The sequence below is a fragment of the Strigops habroptila genome, chromosome 9 (assembly GCF_004027225.2).
Source record: "Strigops habroptila isolate Jane chromosome 9, bStrHab1.2.pri, whole genome shotgun sequence".
NCBI classification, from domain to species: Eukaryota; Metazoa; Chordata; class Aves; order Psittaciformes; family Psittacidae; genus Strigops; species Strigops habroptila.
In genome coordinates this window covers 694,828-709,068 of record NC_044285.2, presented here as the reverse complement: position 1 = coordinate 709,068, position 14,241 = coordinate 694,828, and the positions used below count along the sequence as shown (strand labels likewise).

General features: G+C 41.6%; 1 protein-coding gene across 2 annotated transcripts in view; it reads right to left on the bottom strand.

Moving 5' to 3' along the window:
• The window catches only part of CTDSPL2 (CTD small phosphatase like 2), a 37,094-nt gene that overhangs the window by 2,450 nt on the left and 20,403 nt on the right, over positions 1–14,241 (bottom strand). The window contains exons 3-12 of one of the 2 annotated variants that reach the window (XM_030497428.1): positions 12,146–12,284; positions 11,265–11,414; positions 10,591–10,806; positions 9,714–9,792; positions 9,331–9,442; positions 8,370–8,456; positions 3,320–3,382; positions 3,146–3,225; positions 973–1,099; positions 68–163 (exon numbers count right to left, since the gene is read on the bottom strand). In XM_030497428.1, the coding sequence (XP_030353288.1) occupies positions 68–163; positions 973–1,099; positions 3,146–3,225; positions 3,320–3,382; positions 8,370–8,456; positions 9,331–9,442; positions 9,714–9,792; positions 10,591–10,806; positions 11,265–11,414; positions 12,146–12,284 (1,149 nt within the window). The remainder of the gene's footprint in view (positions 1–67; positions 164–972; positions 1,100–3,145; positions 3,226–3,319; positions 3,383–8,369; positions 8,457–9,330; positions 9,443–9,713; positions 9,793–10,590; positions 10,807–11,264; positions 11,415–12,145; positions 12,285–14,241) is intronic. The other variant, XM_030497429.1, reaches the window with a different exon arrangement.

Genomic DNA, 14,241 nt, shown 5'->3' with positions numbered 1-14,241 from the left:
TGCTTAAAAGAGATCACTAAGATTTTGGGCGGTGGGTGGGGAAGAGCCACCTCAAGGAAACACTTACCAGCTCTACAAGTTTCTCCAGAAATGGAATCAATTTTAGGAGTTCATTGTCGTTTTTATCCATGAACCAGCTTTCTATAGGAATTCCATTGGAAAGCTAACATAAAGAGAGAATAAAATCATCAACACATGGTTTATACTTAATTTGTCTAAAAATACAACTTGTGAAATAGCGCTTTGAGGACAAATGTTTCCAAGCTAAAGTTTATTAATATGTATTTTTCCTCTGAAGTTTGCATTGAAATTCACTTCCAAAATGCCTCTTTCCTTTGCATACCTCACTACACAGATTTCCACATGAAAGCTGGAACAGAACTAGCTCTCGAAGCTCTGCGGATCGGAAAGGCGCTGGTGTTCTGAGAAACTCTTACACTAACGCACTGGTGGATGCTGACTGTGTGTGCGCAAGTGAGGCTGAGCCAAAGAGCTCTTTGTTTTGCTGCTGCTTTGAGGCAGGTGAGACGTTGGGGATCCCTCTCTGCATGTCGTCACCAGTGTGACAGGCTGCCTGGAGAGGGGATGTACCAGGCTGCTGGGAATGTCCCCCGCACAGTGTGTAACCCCACAGTACTTCAGCATGAGCTATTTTCACAGCTGTGGTCACCTCAGCCAGAGATCTCATCCTAATCCCTTCACTAGCATTAAGAAATGAAATCCATGACAGAGACCAAGCACCAGACCTGGCAGCCTGGTGGCTTCTGCCACAAAGCTGAGTGAGAAGTGAAAGTGACGGGTTACACGGTTCATCAAAGAAGTCACTTGGTTTGCACTTGATCAGCTCTTCACACAATACAAGAGAAAGGCAAGCAAACCTGGCTGCTTGTTAGGGTTTGGTTCACAAGCCATAAGGAAGTTGTTAAATCAGGCTGAAGTGTTTCACCTCTCCCTCGGCAGCACTGTCCTCACCTGGTAAGCAAAGGCTTGCGGTGAATTGTCAATGATGATGGTTTTTGAAAGATCTCTACCAAGAATGTTTAAATCCTTGATGTAATTTCCTTGTACACAAACACAATGCTCGCGGAAGAGTCGATGCCTGCAAGTAAAGCAAAACACTAATGAATGAAACAGACTTACACTGCATGGGGAAGAGTTAACTCTGCCAAACATTACCCAGTTTTCTCCTCCTCTGATCCACCAGCTCCTTTTAAAAAACTGTTCCTTTTTTCCCATTCTCTTTTGAGCTTTTTGCTGGTAAAATGACTAGTGAAGGTGATTTTACATCAGCCTCATTCTGCAGGCGGCTGTTTGTATTTACCCAGAAAAGCTCCACTCGGGTGCAAGAAGTATCTGTGACCAGGGCCCTGCTTTCCAGCCTCTTGTGACGGATCAACACAGGGACCCAGGATACTCAAATGGTTTTGCAAGGCCCCAAGAGCAGAGATTTTCTTGCACAGGAGCCAACTTATTGGCACCACGTACCAGAAGAAAAGTTTTCTATGTTACCTCTGTTTGCAATTAACCTATTTCAGTTATTAGAACCCGAAAAAAGCCTCAAGGCCAAACCATTCCATCAAGTTCTTCCTTTCCCATTAGCCTACTCCCTTCTCATTTATTACAGAAGAAATGGATGGAGAGACTAAAAGGACCCAGTTTTAAAAAATATCAGGAATAACACTCACATTCCATGGAATATCACTATAATTTAGGAACAAATTGTAAACCAGACAGATGTGGACTCTCACAGGGTTACGTTACTGTGCAGTGTCTTTAAGGCTGCTTGTATTTTTAAGCGAAGTTTTTAGAAGTTGCACACAGTGTGCTCGATTTCAGAGAGGGGTTGAGTTCCTAATGTTGCTATGGAGGAAAATAAGCTGATGCCTCGGCAGCGAATGAATTTAAATATAGATTCTGAGTCACATGTGTGGAGTGCTGACAAGCCTACCTTGCGGCTGATGTCAAAAGGAACCATGCCTCCATGTCAGCTTTTCGGTGGCACATGAATCACAGCTAAATTCATGCATCACGTGAATCTTTCTGCAGTTCTCAGAAGACTCTTTGGCTGTGCGTTTTAGTATCATTTTCCTGTTCTAAACCCAGTCCTCAATCACACATAGTAGGCTCTTGGAGGAAGATTTTTAACATTATGGATGCACACTTGGACATGCAAACACCTTCCTTGGCACATGTCCCCTCTGGCCGTGCGATGCAGGTAAGCTCAGACACTCCGAGGACTGGAAGTATCGGAAAGCCCAGTTTTGGCTGCCTGCTCAAAACCCAGTGGCAAATCAGGCTACCAAAGCCAAAGCAGGATTCTGCTGCGCATGCCATGTGAAAACAAGCAGTGAGATGACTGTTCCTGGATGAAAACCAGCAAACAGTTTATCTTCACACTCGTCCAGAAAATGAGTTACTATGTGCCCAAGCTACTCAGTGAAAACAATGGGTGCAGCCACCATCTCAGTCCAAATGGCTGTTTTATTATGTGTGTAATTAAAATCAAGTCTTTCCTGATGACTATTACAATAAAATGCTGCGGTGACATCCCAAGGGCAGCATTTACACAGGCCTGGCTCTGACCAGTTTATTCCCTTACTGGGGTCACCCTGTGCAGGTGAATCCCTGAGAGGAATCCTCTTTGGATTCAACTTCTCCATGTCACAGCCCACCTCCCAGATAACAGGAAGAATCTCATCCAGCAGAACATCTTTCTGCCCTAAGGAGCTGTTGTTGCAAAATGCCAATGACTGCCAAGCAAACTCGCTATTAGGAAATGAAAAAGGAAACCAGCTCCAATACAAAACCCACAAACAAATTATTTTGTGAGTAAGAAATAAAGCCATGCTGACTGTAAGGATAACTATACAATTCACAACAGGCAATCAATCAAGTCTGAGTAGTTCAGACAAGTGAATGGCTATGGGATTTGGCCCCAGAGGGCAGTGTGAAGCTGCCTGGATTTACCCCATCCCCAAGGCAATAGCTCAATCACTTCATTTTTCTCACTCTTAGACCAGACAAACCCACAAAGAACAAATTTAATGGGACATACACCATCAGCACATGCTTCAACACACTGGATGGGAAACAGCACTTAGTTTGCTTACAAACACCAGGTACATTCACAGTTTTCTGAGTTTACCTGACCAGTTGCTTTTTAGGGTCTAGTATGTTCAATAACTTGTCTGCATACACCTTCTTAGAAGCGGTAAAAAGAATGATCTGTGGATTCAAGGGGAAAAGTAATTATTTCGGGTATAAGTACGTGAATGTAATTTAAAAATGAAATTCAGAGGTAGCGTCTGATTGTTTTTACCTCATAAATCTGAGACATACGTTCCAGGAATTCTCGGAAGAATGGCCTTAACCGGACATAAACCTGCAGCAGAAATGGACTTTAATAAAGATCCGAAACACCTCAGCTATCACCTGCGCTGCTGAGGACCAGTTTGTAAAGACAAGGTCAAAATGAGCATTATGAACAAGGTAAACAGCAAATACTAACTTCCTGCAGAGTAATAACAGAATTAAACCGATATTAAATTAGCTCGCAGCCCAGGCAGCTCTAAGTGAAAGCATCAGATGATAAAATTAGGCTTAAATTCACTGGAACATTTGGTGGAATTAGAAATAACTTCAGTTAAGATCTAAAAGTTGGACAAAAAGCCAAAATGAAACTGGTTGCTTTGGGCAGACATTCTGAATGAGCTTGCACCAGCCAGGGAGCACCAGAGCAGCTTCCAGCTGATGTGTGCCAGCACAGAAAGGATATTAATGTTTTCCCTGCACACAGATAACAGCTGCTAATGATGGTAGGTAGAGAGGATGGTATTTAGTTTGAAGGTTTCTTCAAGAGCCTGATTTCAAACGAACAAGCTTATCCCCTGTTATGGAAGAAACACAGATGTCACCTCAGAAACAGTCTCTTCAGCATCTCTCCTACGAACTCTCCTGGCAACCAAAGCGGGCAGCTAAGCTATCTGCCAGTATTTCAACTGCTGCTAATGTAAATAAACCCATTTTCTGTGTCATTTATTGTTCCTTTTATATCTGGATAGAATTGCATCGGTCACAGCAGCCAGTTAAACGAATTTATAGAATCATTCCATCATATCAGAGATCAGTTATGGCTGCTTGGGCTCCTCGAGTGTGCACACTCCTCCTGCCTTGGTTTTTAGTTTGGTTTTTTAGTCCTTGGATAACTGCAGCATCATTGCAACATGTTCTGGTTTAGATTACTGCCACGCAGTTACAAATGTGCATCTATCTTACTACGACATCTATCTCAATATCAATCTTTCTCTAAGAAGGTGACATGTGAATGTAAATGAGAAATCCAGGAAACCCACTTTCCTTTCAGAATCTGTATTTGTAATTACCACTTGCACAGACACACACATCATTTAACAGTGCCCTTGGTGCAGGCTCACTGCTCTGTTTTCACTGGCTTGTGACACTGGCACAGTGTAAGGCAACGACTTACACTACCCCCAGCTACAACAAGCTGGCACAGAACTCTGACCAAAGCAGAAGAATTAAGTAACCAAAGTAGAACAAAACACATCCATCACTCCCATGAGTAAATGTGAGAGATTACCTTTGAAAATAGAAGCCTAATAGTAATTTTCACTGGTTTTAATGACTGAAAGTTTGTCAACAGAGACACATGATATCATCTGCTTCAATGTCACTTACACTCACAAATGCACAACATGTATGCAAAGACCTCTCACAGTTCTTTGGTGGTTCTTCTTGGTTATTTTTCTTCCCTCCCCCAAACGATCAACTCATCCCGTTGTTTCAATGGCAACAAAATCTAAATGTGCAAAATCTAACTGTCAATGTCTTCCTTGTTCAAAATACACAGGACTTGAATTCTTTCATGGCGGAACTGGAAGGAAACAGTATTCCTCTCCTGCATTAGAAAACCTGAACAAGACACGTGTGTTCCACTTGGTGCCAAAATCCCTGGAATTACCAGACAGAAGTGCCTGAAGCGCAGCCAGCCATGGCTCTTCCAGGGGCAGAAGTGTAATTCTAGAGGCTCTACTGAACTAAAATTAAGTTATAGAATCAACTGGATTGGAAAAGACCTTTAAGATCAAGTCCAACCATTAACCGAATGCTGCCAAGTCCCCCACTAAACCATGTCACTAAGTGCCACATCATCACAAGACCAATCCCCACCTCACTACAACCTCCTTTCAGGTAGTTGTAGAGAGCATCTTCCCACCCTAAGCCCAGATTTCTTTGTGGATGTGCCCAAGATACACCAATGCTTCCTGGCTTCCACATCCAAAGCTTGACGGCTCTTCAGTTATTTCCAAGAAACAGAGAGGAGGTTACTAGAAGGGAGAACCAGAATTCCCAACCATTGCTTGCTTCATTCCACTGCAGTAACAAAGTAAAGCAGTTAAGTTGTTGGTGACAGCGAGATGGAACACCTGTAACCCTGTATTCGGTAACTACAACTGACCTCTGGAGTTCCAGAACATCTTTCAAGGATTACAAAGACCAAAGGGCATTATTCTGAGGTAGATCAGTAAGGATGCACTTCCAGCAAACAACAGAAGGAAAGGACCTGCCTTCTGACTGCAGGCAGGGAGCAGGGAAGGCAGCCCCAGAGCAGAACAGAGGGGTGAGACAATCTGGTACCTGGGACTTGAAGCCAGCAACAGAAACAAAACCTCTTTACCAAGGAAAAAGAGATAAACTTTTCAGAAGATAAGCTGCTTATCTTATGTAAAGCAAGACAGTACAAAGTCTAAAGTCTACAGCTGAAGAACTGACATTGGTTTTTGTTTTCCAGTAAGATGCAAGGCAGCACTTAACAGTGTTTAGGAAAACTTCAGCTTTGCAAAGACTGGATTTTTACTAAACCCAGAACTTAAACACTGGCATAATTTAGAGGTTTTTTTCTCAATGAAGAAAACAGGAACAAATTCATTGGCTCAAAAGCCTGATCTAAGCAAGCCCAACTGTGCCCATCTCACAGCTATTTTTTTTTAATGGAAATCAGCTATGTGACTCGACCAAAGGTTTAAACCATGTGTGTCAGCGCTGGAATCACAGTAACATGGTCATTTGTCAGTTTGCAGAACACTGCTCCATGCTCAGTTCTTCTGCATAACTCTGGGGAAGTTGTGAGAAATAACTTGAGGCAAACAAGCCCTTATTTTTAGAAACCTTTCTTTAAAACCAGACCATCACTTGCAATCACTGAAACAAGCACCAAGAGAGCCAAGTTCCTGGACATGAAACTTGTGCTTGACTCACACGCCAATGGAGTTTAGCTGGATTTTATACCAGACCTTCTATAACCCGAGCCAGTCTGGTTCTTATTGTTGCAGTATCCTGAGATGGCCAGTTCTGGAACATCTTTTCAGGAAGTGCCTGGTTTGTCACACTCTTGCTGCAAGAGCACTGGCTTGATGCCTTCAGATGGGTAAGAGAATGGACATGCTATGAACCCAGGCTCCCATTTGCAGTATTAATCAGGCCTGATGTGAGAAAGAGCAGATACTCAGCAGGAAAATGAGTGCTGTTCTACTCTTTCTTAAAAATAATTAATAGAGAACTGTCTAATATTTCTGGAAAACCTACACGGAAGTGGTGCATAATACTAATGGAAAACATCTTCAGCAATGTTGCTTCCACATCTTGTATTGTTTTCAGTGGGATATATTATGCAATCCTTTATATATAGTAACTTGCTGGCTCCTACTTTGCTCGGACAGCTCAGTGGCTGTTTCTCTGCTGCCAGCTGAAATTACTGCCAAAAGGAAATGCAGAGATGTGAAATCAGCACAGGGCTACTTCCAGAGGTGCTGGTCAGACTGATAAGCAAAAGAAAAACACAAGAGAAATAAGTTTTATAAGCTGGTAAATAGCTATTCACTGACTAAAACCACTAAGAAGGGTATGAAATAACAAACTTCTTTCCAACTTTCATCACAGAAGATTACTTGGATTTTGCATATTAAACCCTAGTGAAAGATGAACTTAACTGTATCCTTAAGATACTCATCTTCCTTATTAGCTGTTACCTAGCTAGAGATGAATGTTTGTCAGTGTCTAGTGTGATGAAAAAGCAGAAAAACCAAATAGTGACCAGGAGAGTGTGCTTGAAGATAGCAGCCGACCTTCTCAAGCCTGCAAGTAGCTACTGTTCCTCAGCAAATCCAGGCTGGACTCCAGAGCGAGCAAAGAGAAAACTCCAGGACCCACACAGTAGCTGTACTGTCTCAAGAGCTATGCAGGCTTGTGTACAATGCCATTGAATAAAGCTTTAGAAATATTGTAAGTCACTCTCTCCATAGACTTCAATTTCCTAAAGGCAAAAGCATAAACACACAGTCACTAAAAGACCCAGTCACAGAAAGTATTTGAATCATACTGAGATCTAAGAGAAGGAAGAAAAAACCTGAAGCTTTAGTCTTCCTGATTCTGTTAGCAGTGTCAAGAACCTCTAAAGAACTACTTCTAAGGCTCCTTTCAAGGCCATCCTGGGAAGAAACTGTGCATGGCCATCACCAACTAAGAGATAAGATAAACCCATGTTTAAAGATTATTCCAGATTCCAAAGGGTTTTATACGCAACAGCAGAGAAAAGCACTTTTAGAATCAGGAAAAATACCTGGACAAGTGTCCTTTTAAGGTGCCTGATGACTGCCTCATTCTCCAAAGATACTACAGTGGGGTCCAATATCGTGTGAACTACATGGTGGGGAAGCTGTGGCTACTCCCAGGTACATCCCACAAAAGGACCTGAGAATAACAGCCTGGATCAGCGCAGCATCTCTGATAGTTGCTGGAACACAGTTCCTTCTTCCCATTTGTCCCTCTAGGGTAGGTCAGTGTAAGACACACAGCAAGCACCACCTCCTGAGGCAGAACAAAACTGAACCATAGCAGTCTCCACAGGACAGTCAAACCACTCTAAGTATTCAGCAGACTGGGTACAGTACCAGGGAGTAAGAAGGTAGAAGTGGCACTGGTGAAACGTGCAATGAGCCTGATGACTGAACAGAACCTACTTAGTGTCAGGTGCTGAAGGTGTCCTCTCTACAGAGAGAAACGCTCAGCCAGTGTGGACTGCTTTTCCCTGCCAAGGGAGGAATGTTAACAGTTGGTGAGGAGCTGCTCCTGGGGAATGGCTAAACTATTGGTGTTCCTGCCCCCACCTGCAGCATCTCTAACCCACAACAATCCAATTTGCCAAATCCGACACGTTTAGAACCAGACGGCTGTTAAATGCCAGACAGTTTCTCACCTCTCTTGAAACAAGACGGTAACAAATACACACAGCAATAATTCCTATGTTAAACAAAATAAAAGGTCCACACTTTTCCATACACACTAATTACCTGGTAAATGACATCCTGGAAAAGAACTGGAAAAGTGAGTGCAGCATCTTCTAATTCATTTAGACTACAGTGCACTAATGTTTCATCCTATTAAAACAAGAAAAGATGGTATAAAGGAAAGAAAACATTGTGAAAGGAATGCTGAAAATAGAAGTGAGCTTCTGGATTTTTATGTTCATTTTAAGGTAGGTTTATTTAGTCTGGAAAATATTTTTATGCAAGTGCTGTCAAGATTGAAGAAGAACTCTTAGAATGAATTATACATTTCATTATTCTTGCAGGGTTTTTTAAATCACCTACAACTGTGAGCTGGGGGCATACTTATAAGCAGATATTTTAATTTTGTAGGCTCTCCTGTCAGTCAAAGCTGCACCCATCACTGTGAATAATGTATCTGTTCATACGGCCACTGGAGGACATGCCAAGTGATGCTGAGCATGATAAACTAAACTAATGTTCCTGACATCATTAACAGGGTCTGAAACAACTTTTAAAACAGGGAGATTAAGAGAAATTGTTATAAAGACAAATATATTTTCTATGGATATTTGAAAAATCAATTTGTGACCTCTGAGAATAAAAATGTTCTAAGAATTAAAAGGTTTGTTCTTGCTCAATCTTGATGCAAGACACATGCAGCTGAATTTTCCCAGTTATTCCATCTCAGTTTTCCTACGCTGGATTTAGGAAAGCTTTATGGGGACAGATAACTCTTTGTTTGAGACAATAAAAGTTGTAATGCTTTTTTTGGGGCAGGATGTTAAGCACGCAGCCAGTACAGCAAGCTTTCTGCTCTTGTCACTATCATCTTTTTCCAATGCAGACTATATTTAACTGAAAATTGTGTAACATTGACAAGGCCTTTTTGTTGAAAGCAAACATTTCTAATTTCAGCAACAAACAAAATGACTGAAATGCTACATAGCCCCTGCTTTTGGAACGTGTTTATAAAGATACTTACCAAGTCTAGAACTAATGAGAATTCTGGTGTGCTTCTTGTTTTCAGTGGAAGAGCTGGCTTCCTATTCAGTTGTTCTTCTGTTAGTGGTGGAACGTGTTTGATGAAATAATATCTGGAAAGAATACAGATTTGCTGTAGAAATGTACCTACATTATTCATTACATTATGTTGTAGCCCAACTTAATATTTCAAATATTTAAGGCTGCACAAGAAGTATTTTAAATTGAAAAAAACCCCACATCAATATACACTTATTTTTTTCAGTTAAGAGCTTTTGGAATTCATTACCATAATATAAAAATGTTCCAACTTAAATAAGAATGCTTCACTCCAACACCCAAACCCATCAATTTAATATCTGCAGTACAAACATCAGCACTTACGGATCAAAGACTTCCCAGTCTTCTTCATAGGTAGCTTCTGCGTGGGCTGACGAGTAGCCACTGTCTGGAGATACTGGTGCTAAAATTCAACGAAAATGACCAAACCAAAAAATAAAACAAAACACCACAAGAGCTGGTCTTATTAGTGCAGTTTGCAGAAGTGGCAGTTTGCCCTTGGTACGCGAGTGCCTCACACAGCACTGGAAATCTCTCCCTGCAGCCCACCCTCTGTCCCCGTGTGCCCTCAGAAATGGCCTGCACCGCTTCCGAGGAAGCCACCCCAGAGCCCAGTGTCCTGTCGTGCCACAGAACATCATGACCTGGCCAAGGTGGGAGACACCACACAACCTCTGGTGGTGGCAACTCCCTGGATGCACATGCCAGCCTAAGAAGGTAGCACAGCTCTTCCACCAGCAGCTCCCACAGCTGAGGGGCCCTCTGGAAACACAGCAACAGACCAGACCCATGTATCCCACACCAGCCCCTCCACACAGAGGTTAAATTCACTTCCCTGGAAGTTCTAATAGAAGAGATCAAAATGCTGCAAATTGCTCTTTTGTGATCAGCAAGCCCAGGACGTGCATTTCTAACGGGGTGGTGGGCTTCAGTATTTATTCTGGAATCTTTGTTTTCATTTGAAGAAGTGTTATGAAGTCTACTGAGCCATACTGGGAATAATAGATAAGCTTTGACAAAACTGTGTCTTTGGTGCATAAACCAGATTTGTCTATTAGACATAAAAATCACTGTTGCTGTTTGCACACCCTAAGCAAATGTGAAATATTAATTTCTACAGAATGCAGGTGTTGGGGTTTCCCTGAGAGTACAAATCACACAGTTCCCACACGTGAGTGCAAAGCAAGCACGTGTTTCTTACCTGTAAGTGGTGGCAGGTCCCGGTCATTTGTTTCCTCCACCTCTTCCAAACCATTGTTGACAGTGGACCTGACCTGCACTGCTTGGCTAGTGTAAGCTGCCCCGTTGGTTGATGTTGCAGTACTTGTGGTAATCTCATCAACCTGTTCCATATCAAGCTGTTTGACTATCTCTTCAGCTTCAACAGCTTGTCCTGGAGAATCTGATCCTGATGTTCCTGGATTAAGATTTCAGTACATTCACAGTCATTATCAGGCTGAGTTACCCATCAGAACACTGATATTATTAACCACACACACAAACAGTTTCAGAATAAGTGAAGATAGCCACATCTGACTCATGTTACAAAAATAAGACCGAAAATGAAGGCCATGACAAATGCCTTTTATATCTGGGACAAGGAACTTAATACCAATTATTATTATTTTTTTTTTAAATGAAAGATACACCACTGGGTACTTACACCTATAAAAGAAACAGTCTAATGCATATAAACTTATTGCTTCTTTTATTAATTATCAACCCTTCAAAGACTTAAGGAGCCCTTTACCAGGTAGCAGTAACTCCTGGTCTGAAAATCAGCATGTAAAGTGTACTGCCACTCAAAACAGCTCATTCTTAAAAATATCTATCATTCTGAGCTTTAACACTATTGGCTTTTCAGATGATACTCACCATTTTTATTTGCTGGTGAAAAAAAATTGAAAACAGGAGAAAATATGGTTCCCAGTAACGTGGTTCGGGGGGGGCTGCCAGTGGCAGGATTATCTTCTAGTTTCCCATTTTGCTTTACATGTTGGTTTGTCATTTCGTAACTTCCAGCTTCTGTAAAAGAAAAGTTATGAGTTACAATAACCACACTTCTGGTTTTCACACTTACATCCTCTCCTTGCTCACTATTGTTTTCACTATAGGAAAGATCCCTCTCGGTTCAACTTGGGCAACAACAAAAAAGAAGCACTAGCCACTCGGTCTCAAGATGAAAACAAAACACCAATCTTCAGCACCATCTTAGCACTACAAATTAGGAAGCACTCGTTGTTTATAGAAATTATGCTACAGATTAACAAATAGCAGAAGTTTAAATCCTTTAAATGAGCTTGATGATAGAAGACACTTCAAGCTGCTGCGCCCCCTTCCCAGCACACAGCTGACAGTATCAGTGGGGCTCCACTAGATGGAGGCAAGAGAAAGTGTCAGTGAACTCCAGTGCCTGAACCTCTAAGCTTCCCTATAATTAATGTTTCCCACATATACACAAACACACATGCATAAATACAGTTATGAAGTAAAATAATTTTTAGTTGTTATCACAGATAACACAGGACATAGAATAAATCTTCACATTACAAAACAACACACAACAGTGAAGGTTTTCTATAAATGTGCATGCGCAGCAAGGTACATCCTAGAACCAGAAATTGCCACCTCAGGGCTGAGCTCCAAGACACAGCTCTGAGCCTGGAATGAAAGACAAGTTATTTACTTCCCAGTAACAGGTCCCTGAGCCATCTGTACAACTAGTGTAACAACACAGGATTAGAGCGATCACAAACCTCCATTCATCTGACTTTTCCGTCGCACTCGAGAGATCTGTTTGTTAGGCTTTTCTCCTGTTTGAGGTGTGGATGTGATCAAGTTGTTATCGATATCCCGCTCAATCCTACTTCTTTTTGCAGGATTTTCTCTTTCTTCCTTAAAATAGAAAAGGAGGAAAAAAAGGAACATACTGAATAGTGCCTCTTTTCTCCAGTGGATACTACCAGAAAATGTCAGCTGGTAGAGAAAGTTTCACAAAAGATCCATTTATTGTTCCACTTCCAGATGCACAATATGCAACATGTATCTGGCCAGCTGGACATTTAAAGTCATTTAAACTGACACAGCTCAAGGTAAATAGCAAAGTACCAGGAAAGAAAACATGGAACTTCCGTAGAAGAAAAACTGTCTTTAAGTTCAATTTCTCTGGATAGCCCGTTTATAAATATTTAAGTGCTGTGTGGCTTGGGAACTGTAGGTACAAGGCAACTAAAATTACATGGAACTTGATTTCTCTGCCTGTAAAACATCCAGGAAGTAAGGTTTACAATAGCGCATGTGGAAGCCTCCACCACGCTCCCTACACAAAGTGGGTTCCCAAGTATATTGTATATGAGTGCAGAACCTGCTGCACATTCAATCCCTATCAGATAGCAAAACTCAGCTGTTAAAAACATTGCAGACAAGGGTTATGGCCCAGTGAGTCTTCTTACCTTAAGTAAATGGCTGTTCTTCCCTGTGGCACTTGCATGAATGATACAGAACCAAACATTTTTGCCTATTATCTATGCATGAGTATATGCACAGGTGCACACGTTTAAGACCCAAACCATTCTCTGAGTCTATTCTATGATTCTAAGACAGGTTTCTTCCCCTTTCACCCCCAAAGCACCTACTACAGCTTAGTAAAATGGCAATCTGAATTCTAAAGCAGAACCATATAGAGTACACTGAAATGTAAGCTGAGACAACACAAAATGAATTATATATCAAAATAAATAAGGGCACAGACCATACCAAAGGTAATGAACATTTCCATTACAGAGTTACAGTATTACCCTCCTGGAGCTGCAGTTTCACAGCTTTAAGAAGAAAAGAGAAAAAGGTTTTGTGTGCTCCAAAAAAAGTAAATGGATCTTGTAGAAAATTTAATCTAAAGCCCATGTTAAGAGTACAGTGGCTGAAAGAAATACTAACAAAATGGAAATGTGCTGACATCTCCCTGAACTGAAAAAAGAACAGGACGGCAGCTCAGCTTCTAGGACATCTGTGCAAAAGTTCAACACTGGGGAAAATGAGGGAAATTACTTAACTTGTAAAAGCTATCAACTGGCCTTCATGAAATGAGTTGTGCTCTTGTTCTGCTTTATGGAAAACAAGTGTAGAAACTCCAAAAGTTACACTGGAAACAGGTATCAGCAAAGGCAGGAAGAACTCACTGACTCGGGAGGCCCCTCTCATCCTCCAGAAGAGGAGCTGTCACAATGTGGTCAGAGAGCTCCCATGCGGTGCCTGTGTTGTACTCGTTAATAGAATTCAGTGGTGGGATCAGAGATGATGTTATTGTGCTACTTGCTTTATACACTGAAAATTTAATTGTACAGATGCAGAATTAAATATACCTATTATATGTATTTATATAACAATCTATTTGAATTCTATGATCTGTTCAACTCAGTATAACCCATTATCATCAATAATGGTGCCATAAGGAACACGGTGATATCACACCAACACAAACATGTTGTTTGCTGTTAGGTTGCTTTCAGAAACCCCGTGTGTATCAGGGAATAGGCTACACCGAGACTGAAGTATGACATGTTCCAAGCCAATGCAATGTCTGACAGTGCTACCGCTAGAGCCCCCAGTCAGACAAGTTTAGAGGAACCTCTACAATGTCTCCAATGTTGATATTTAGGAATGCTCATGGTACCTCCTATAGGCATCCAAGTATCAGTTTTTCTGGTGTATCAGATCTGTCACTTTGGAAATTACAAACACTGTTGTGCTCTCCATGCTATTGCTGACTTGCTGGCAGGCTCTGAGTTAGCGAAAGACCTCAAGACCAGACCTGTCACCATCCACACTCAGAGAGCCACATGTTAGTCTCTGG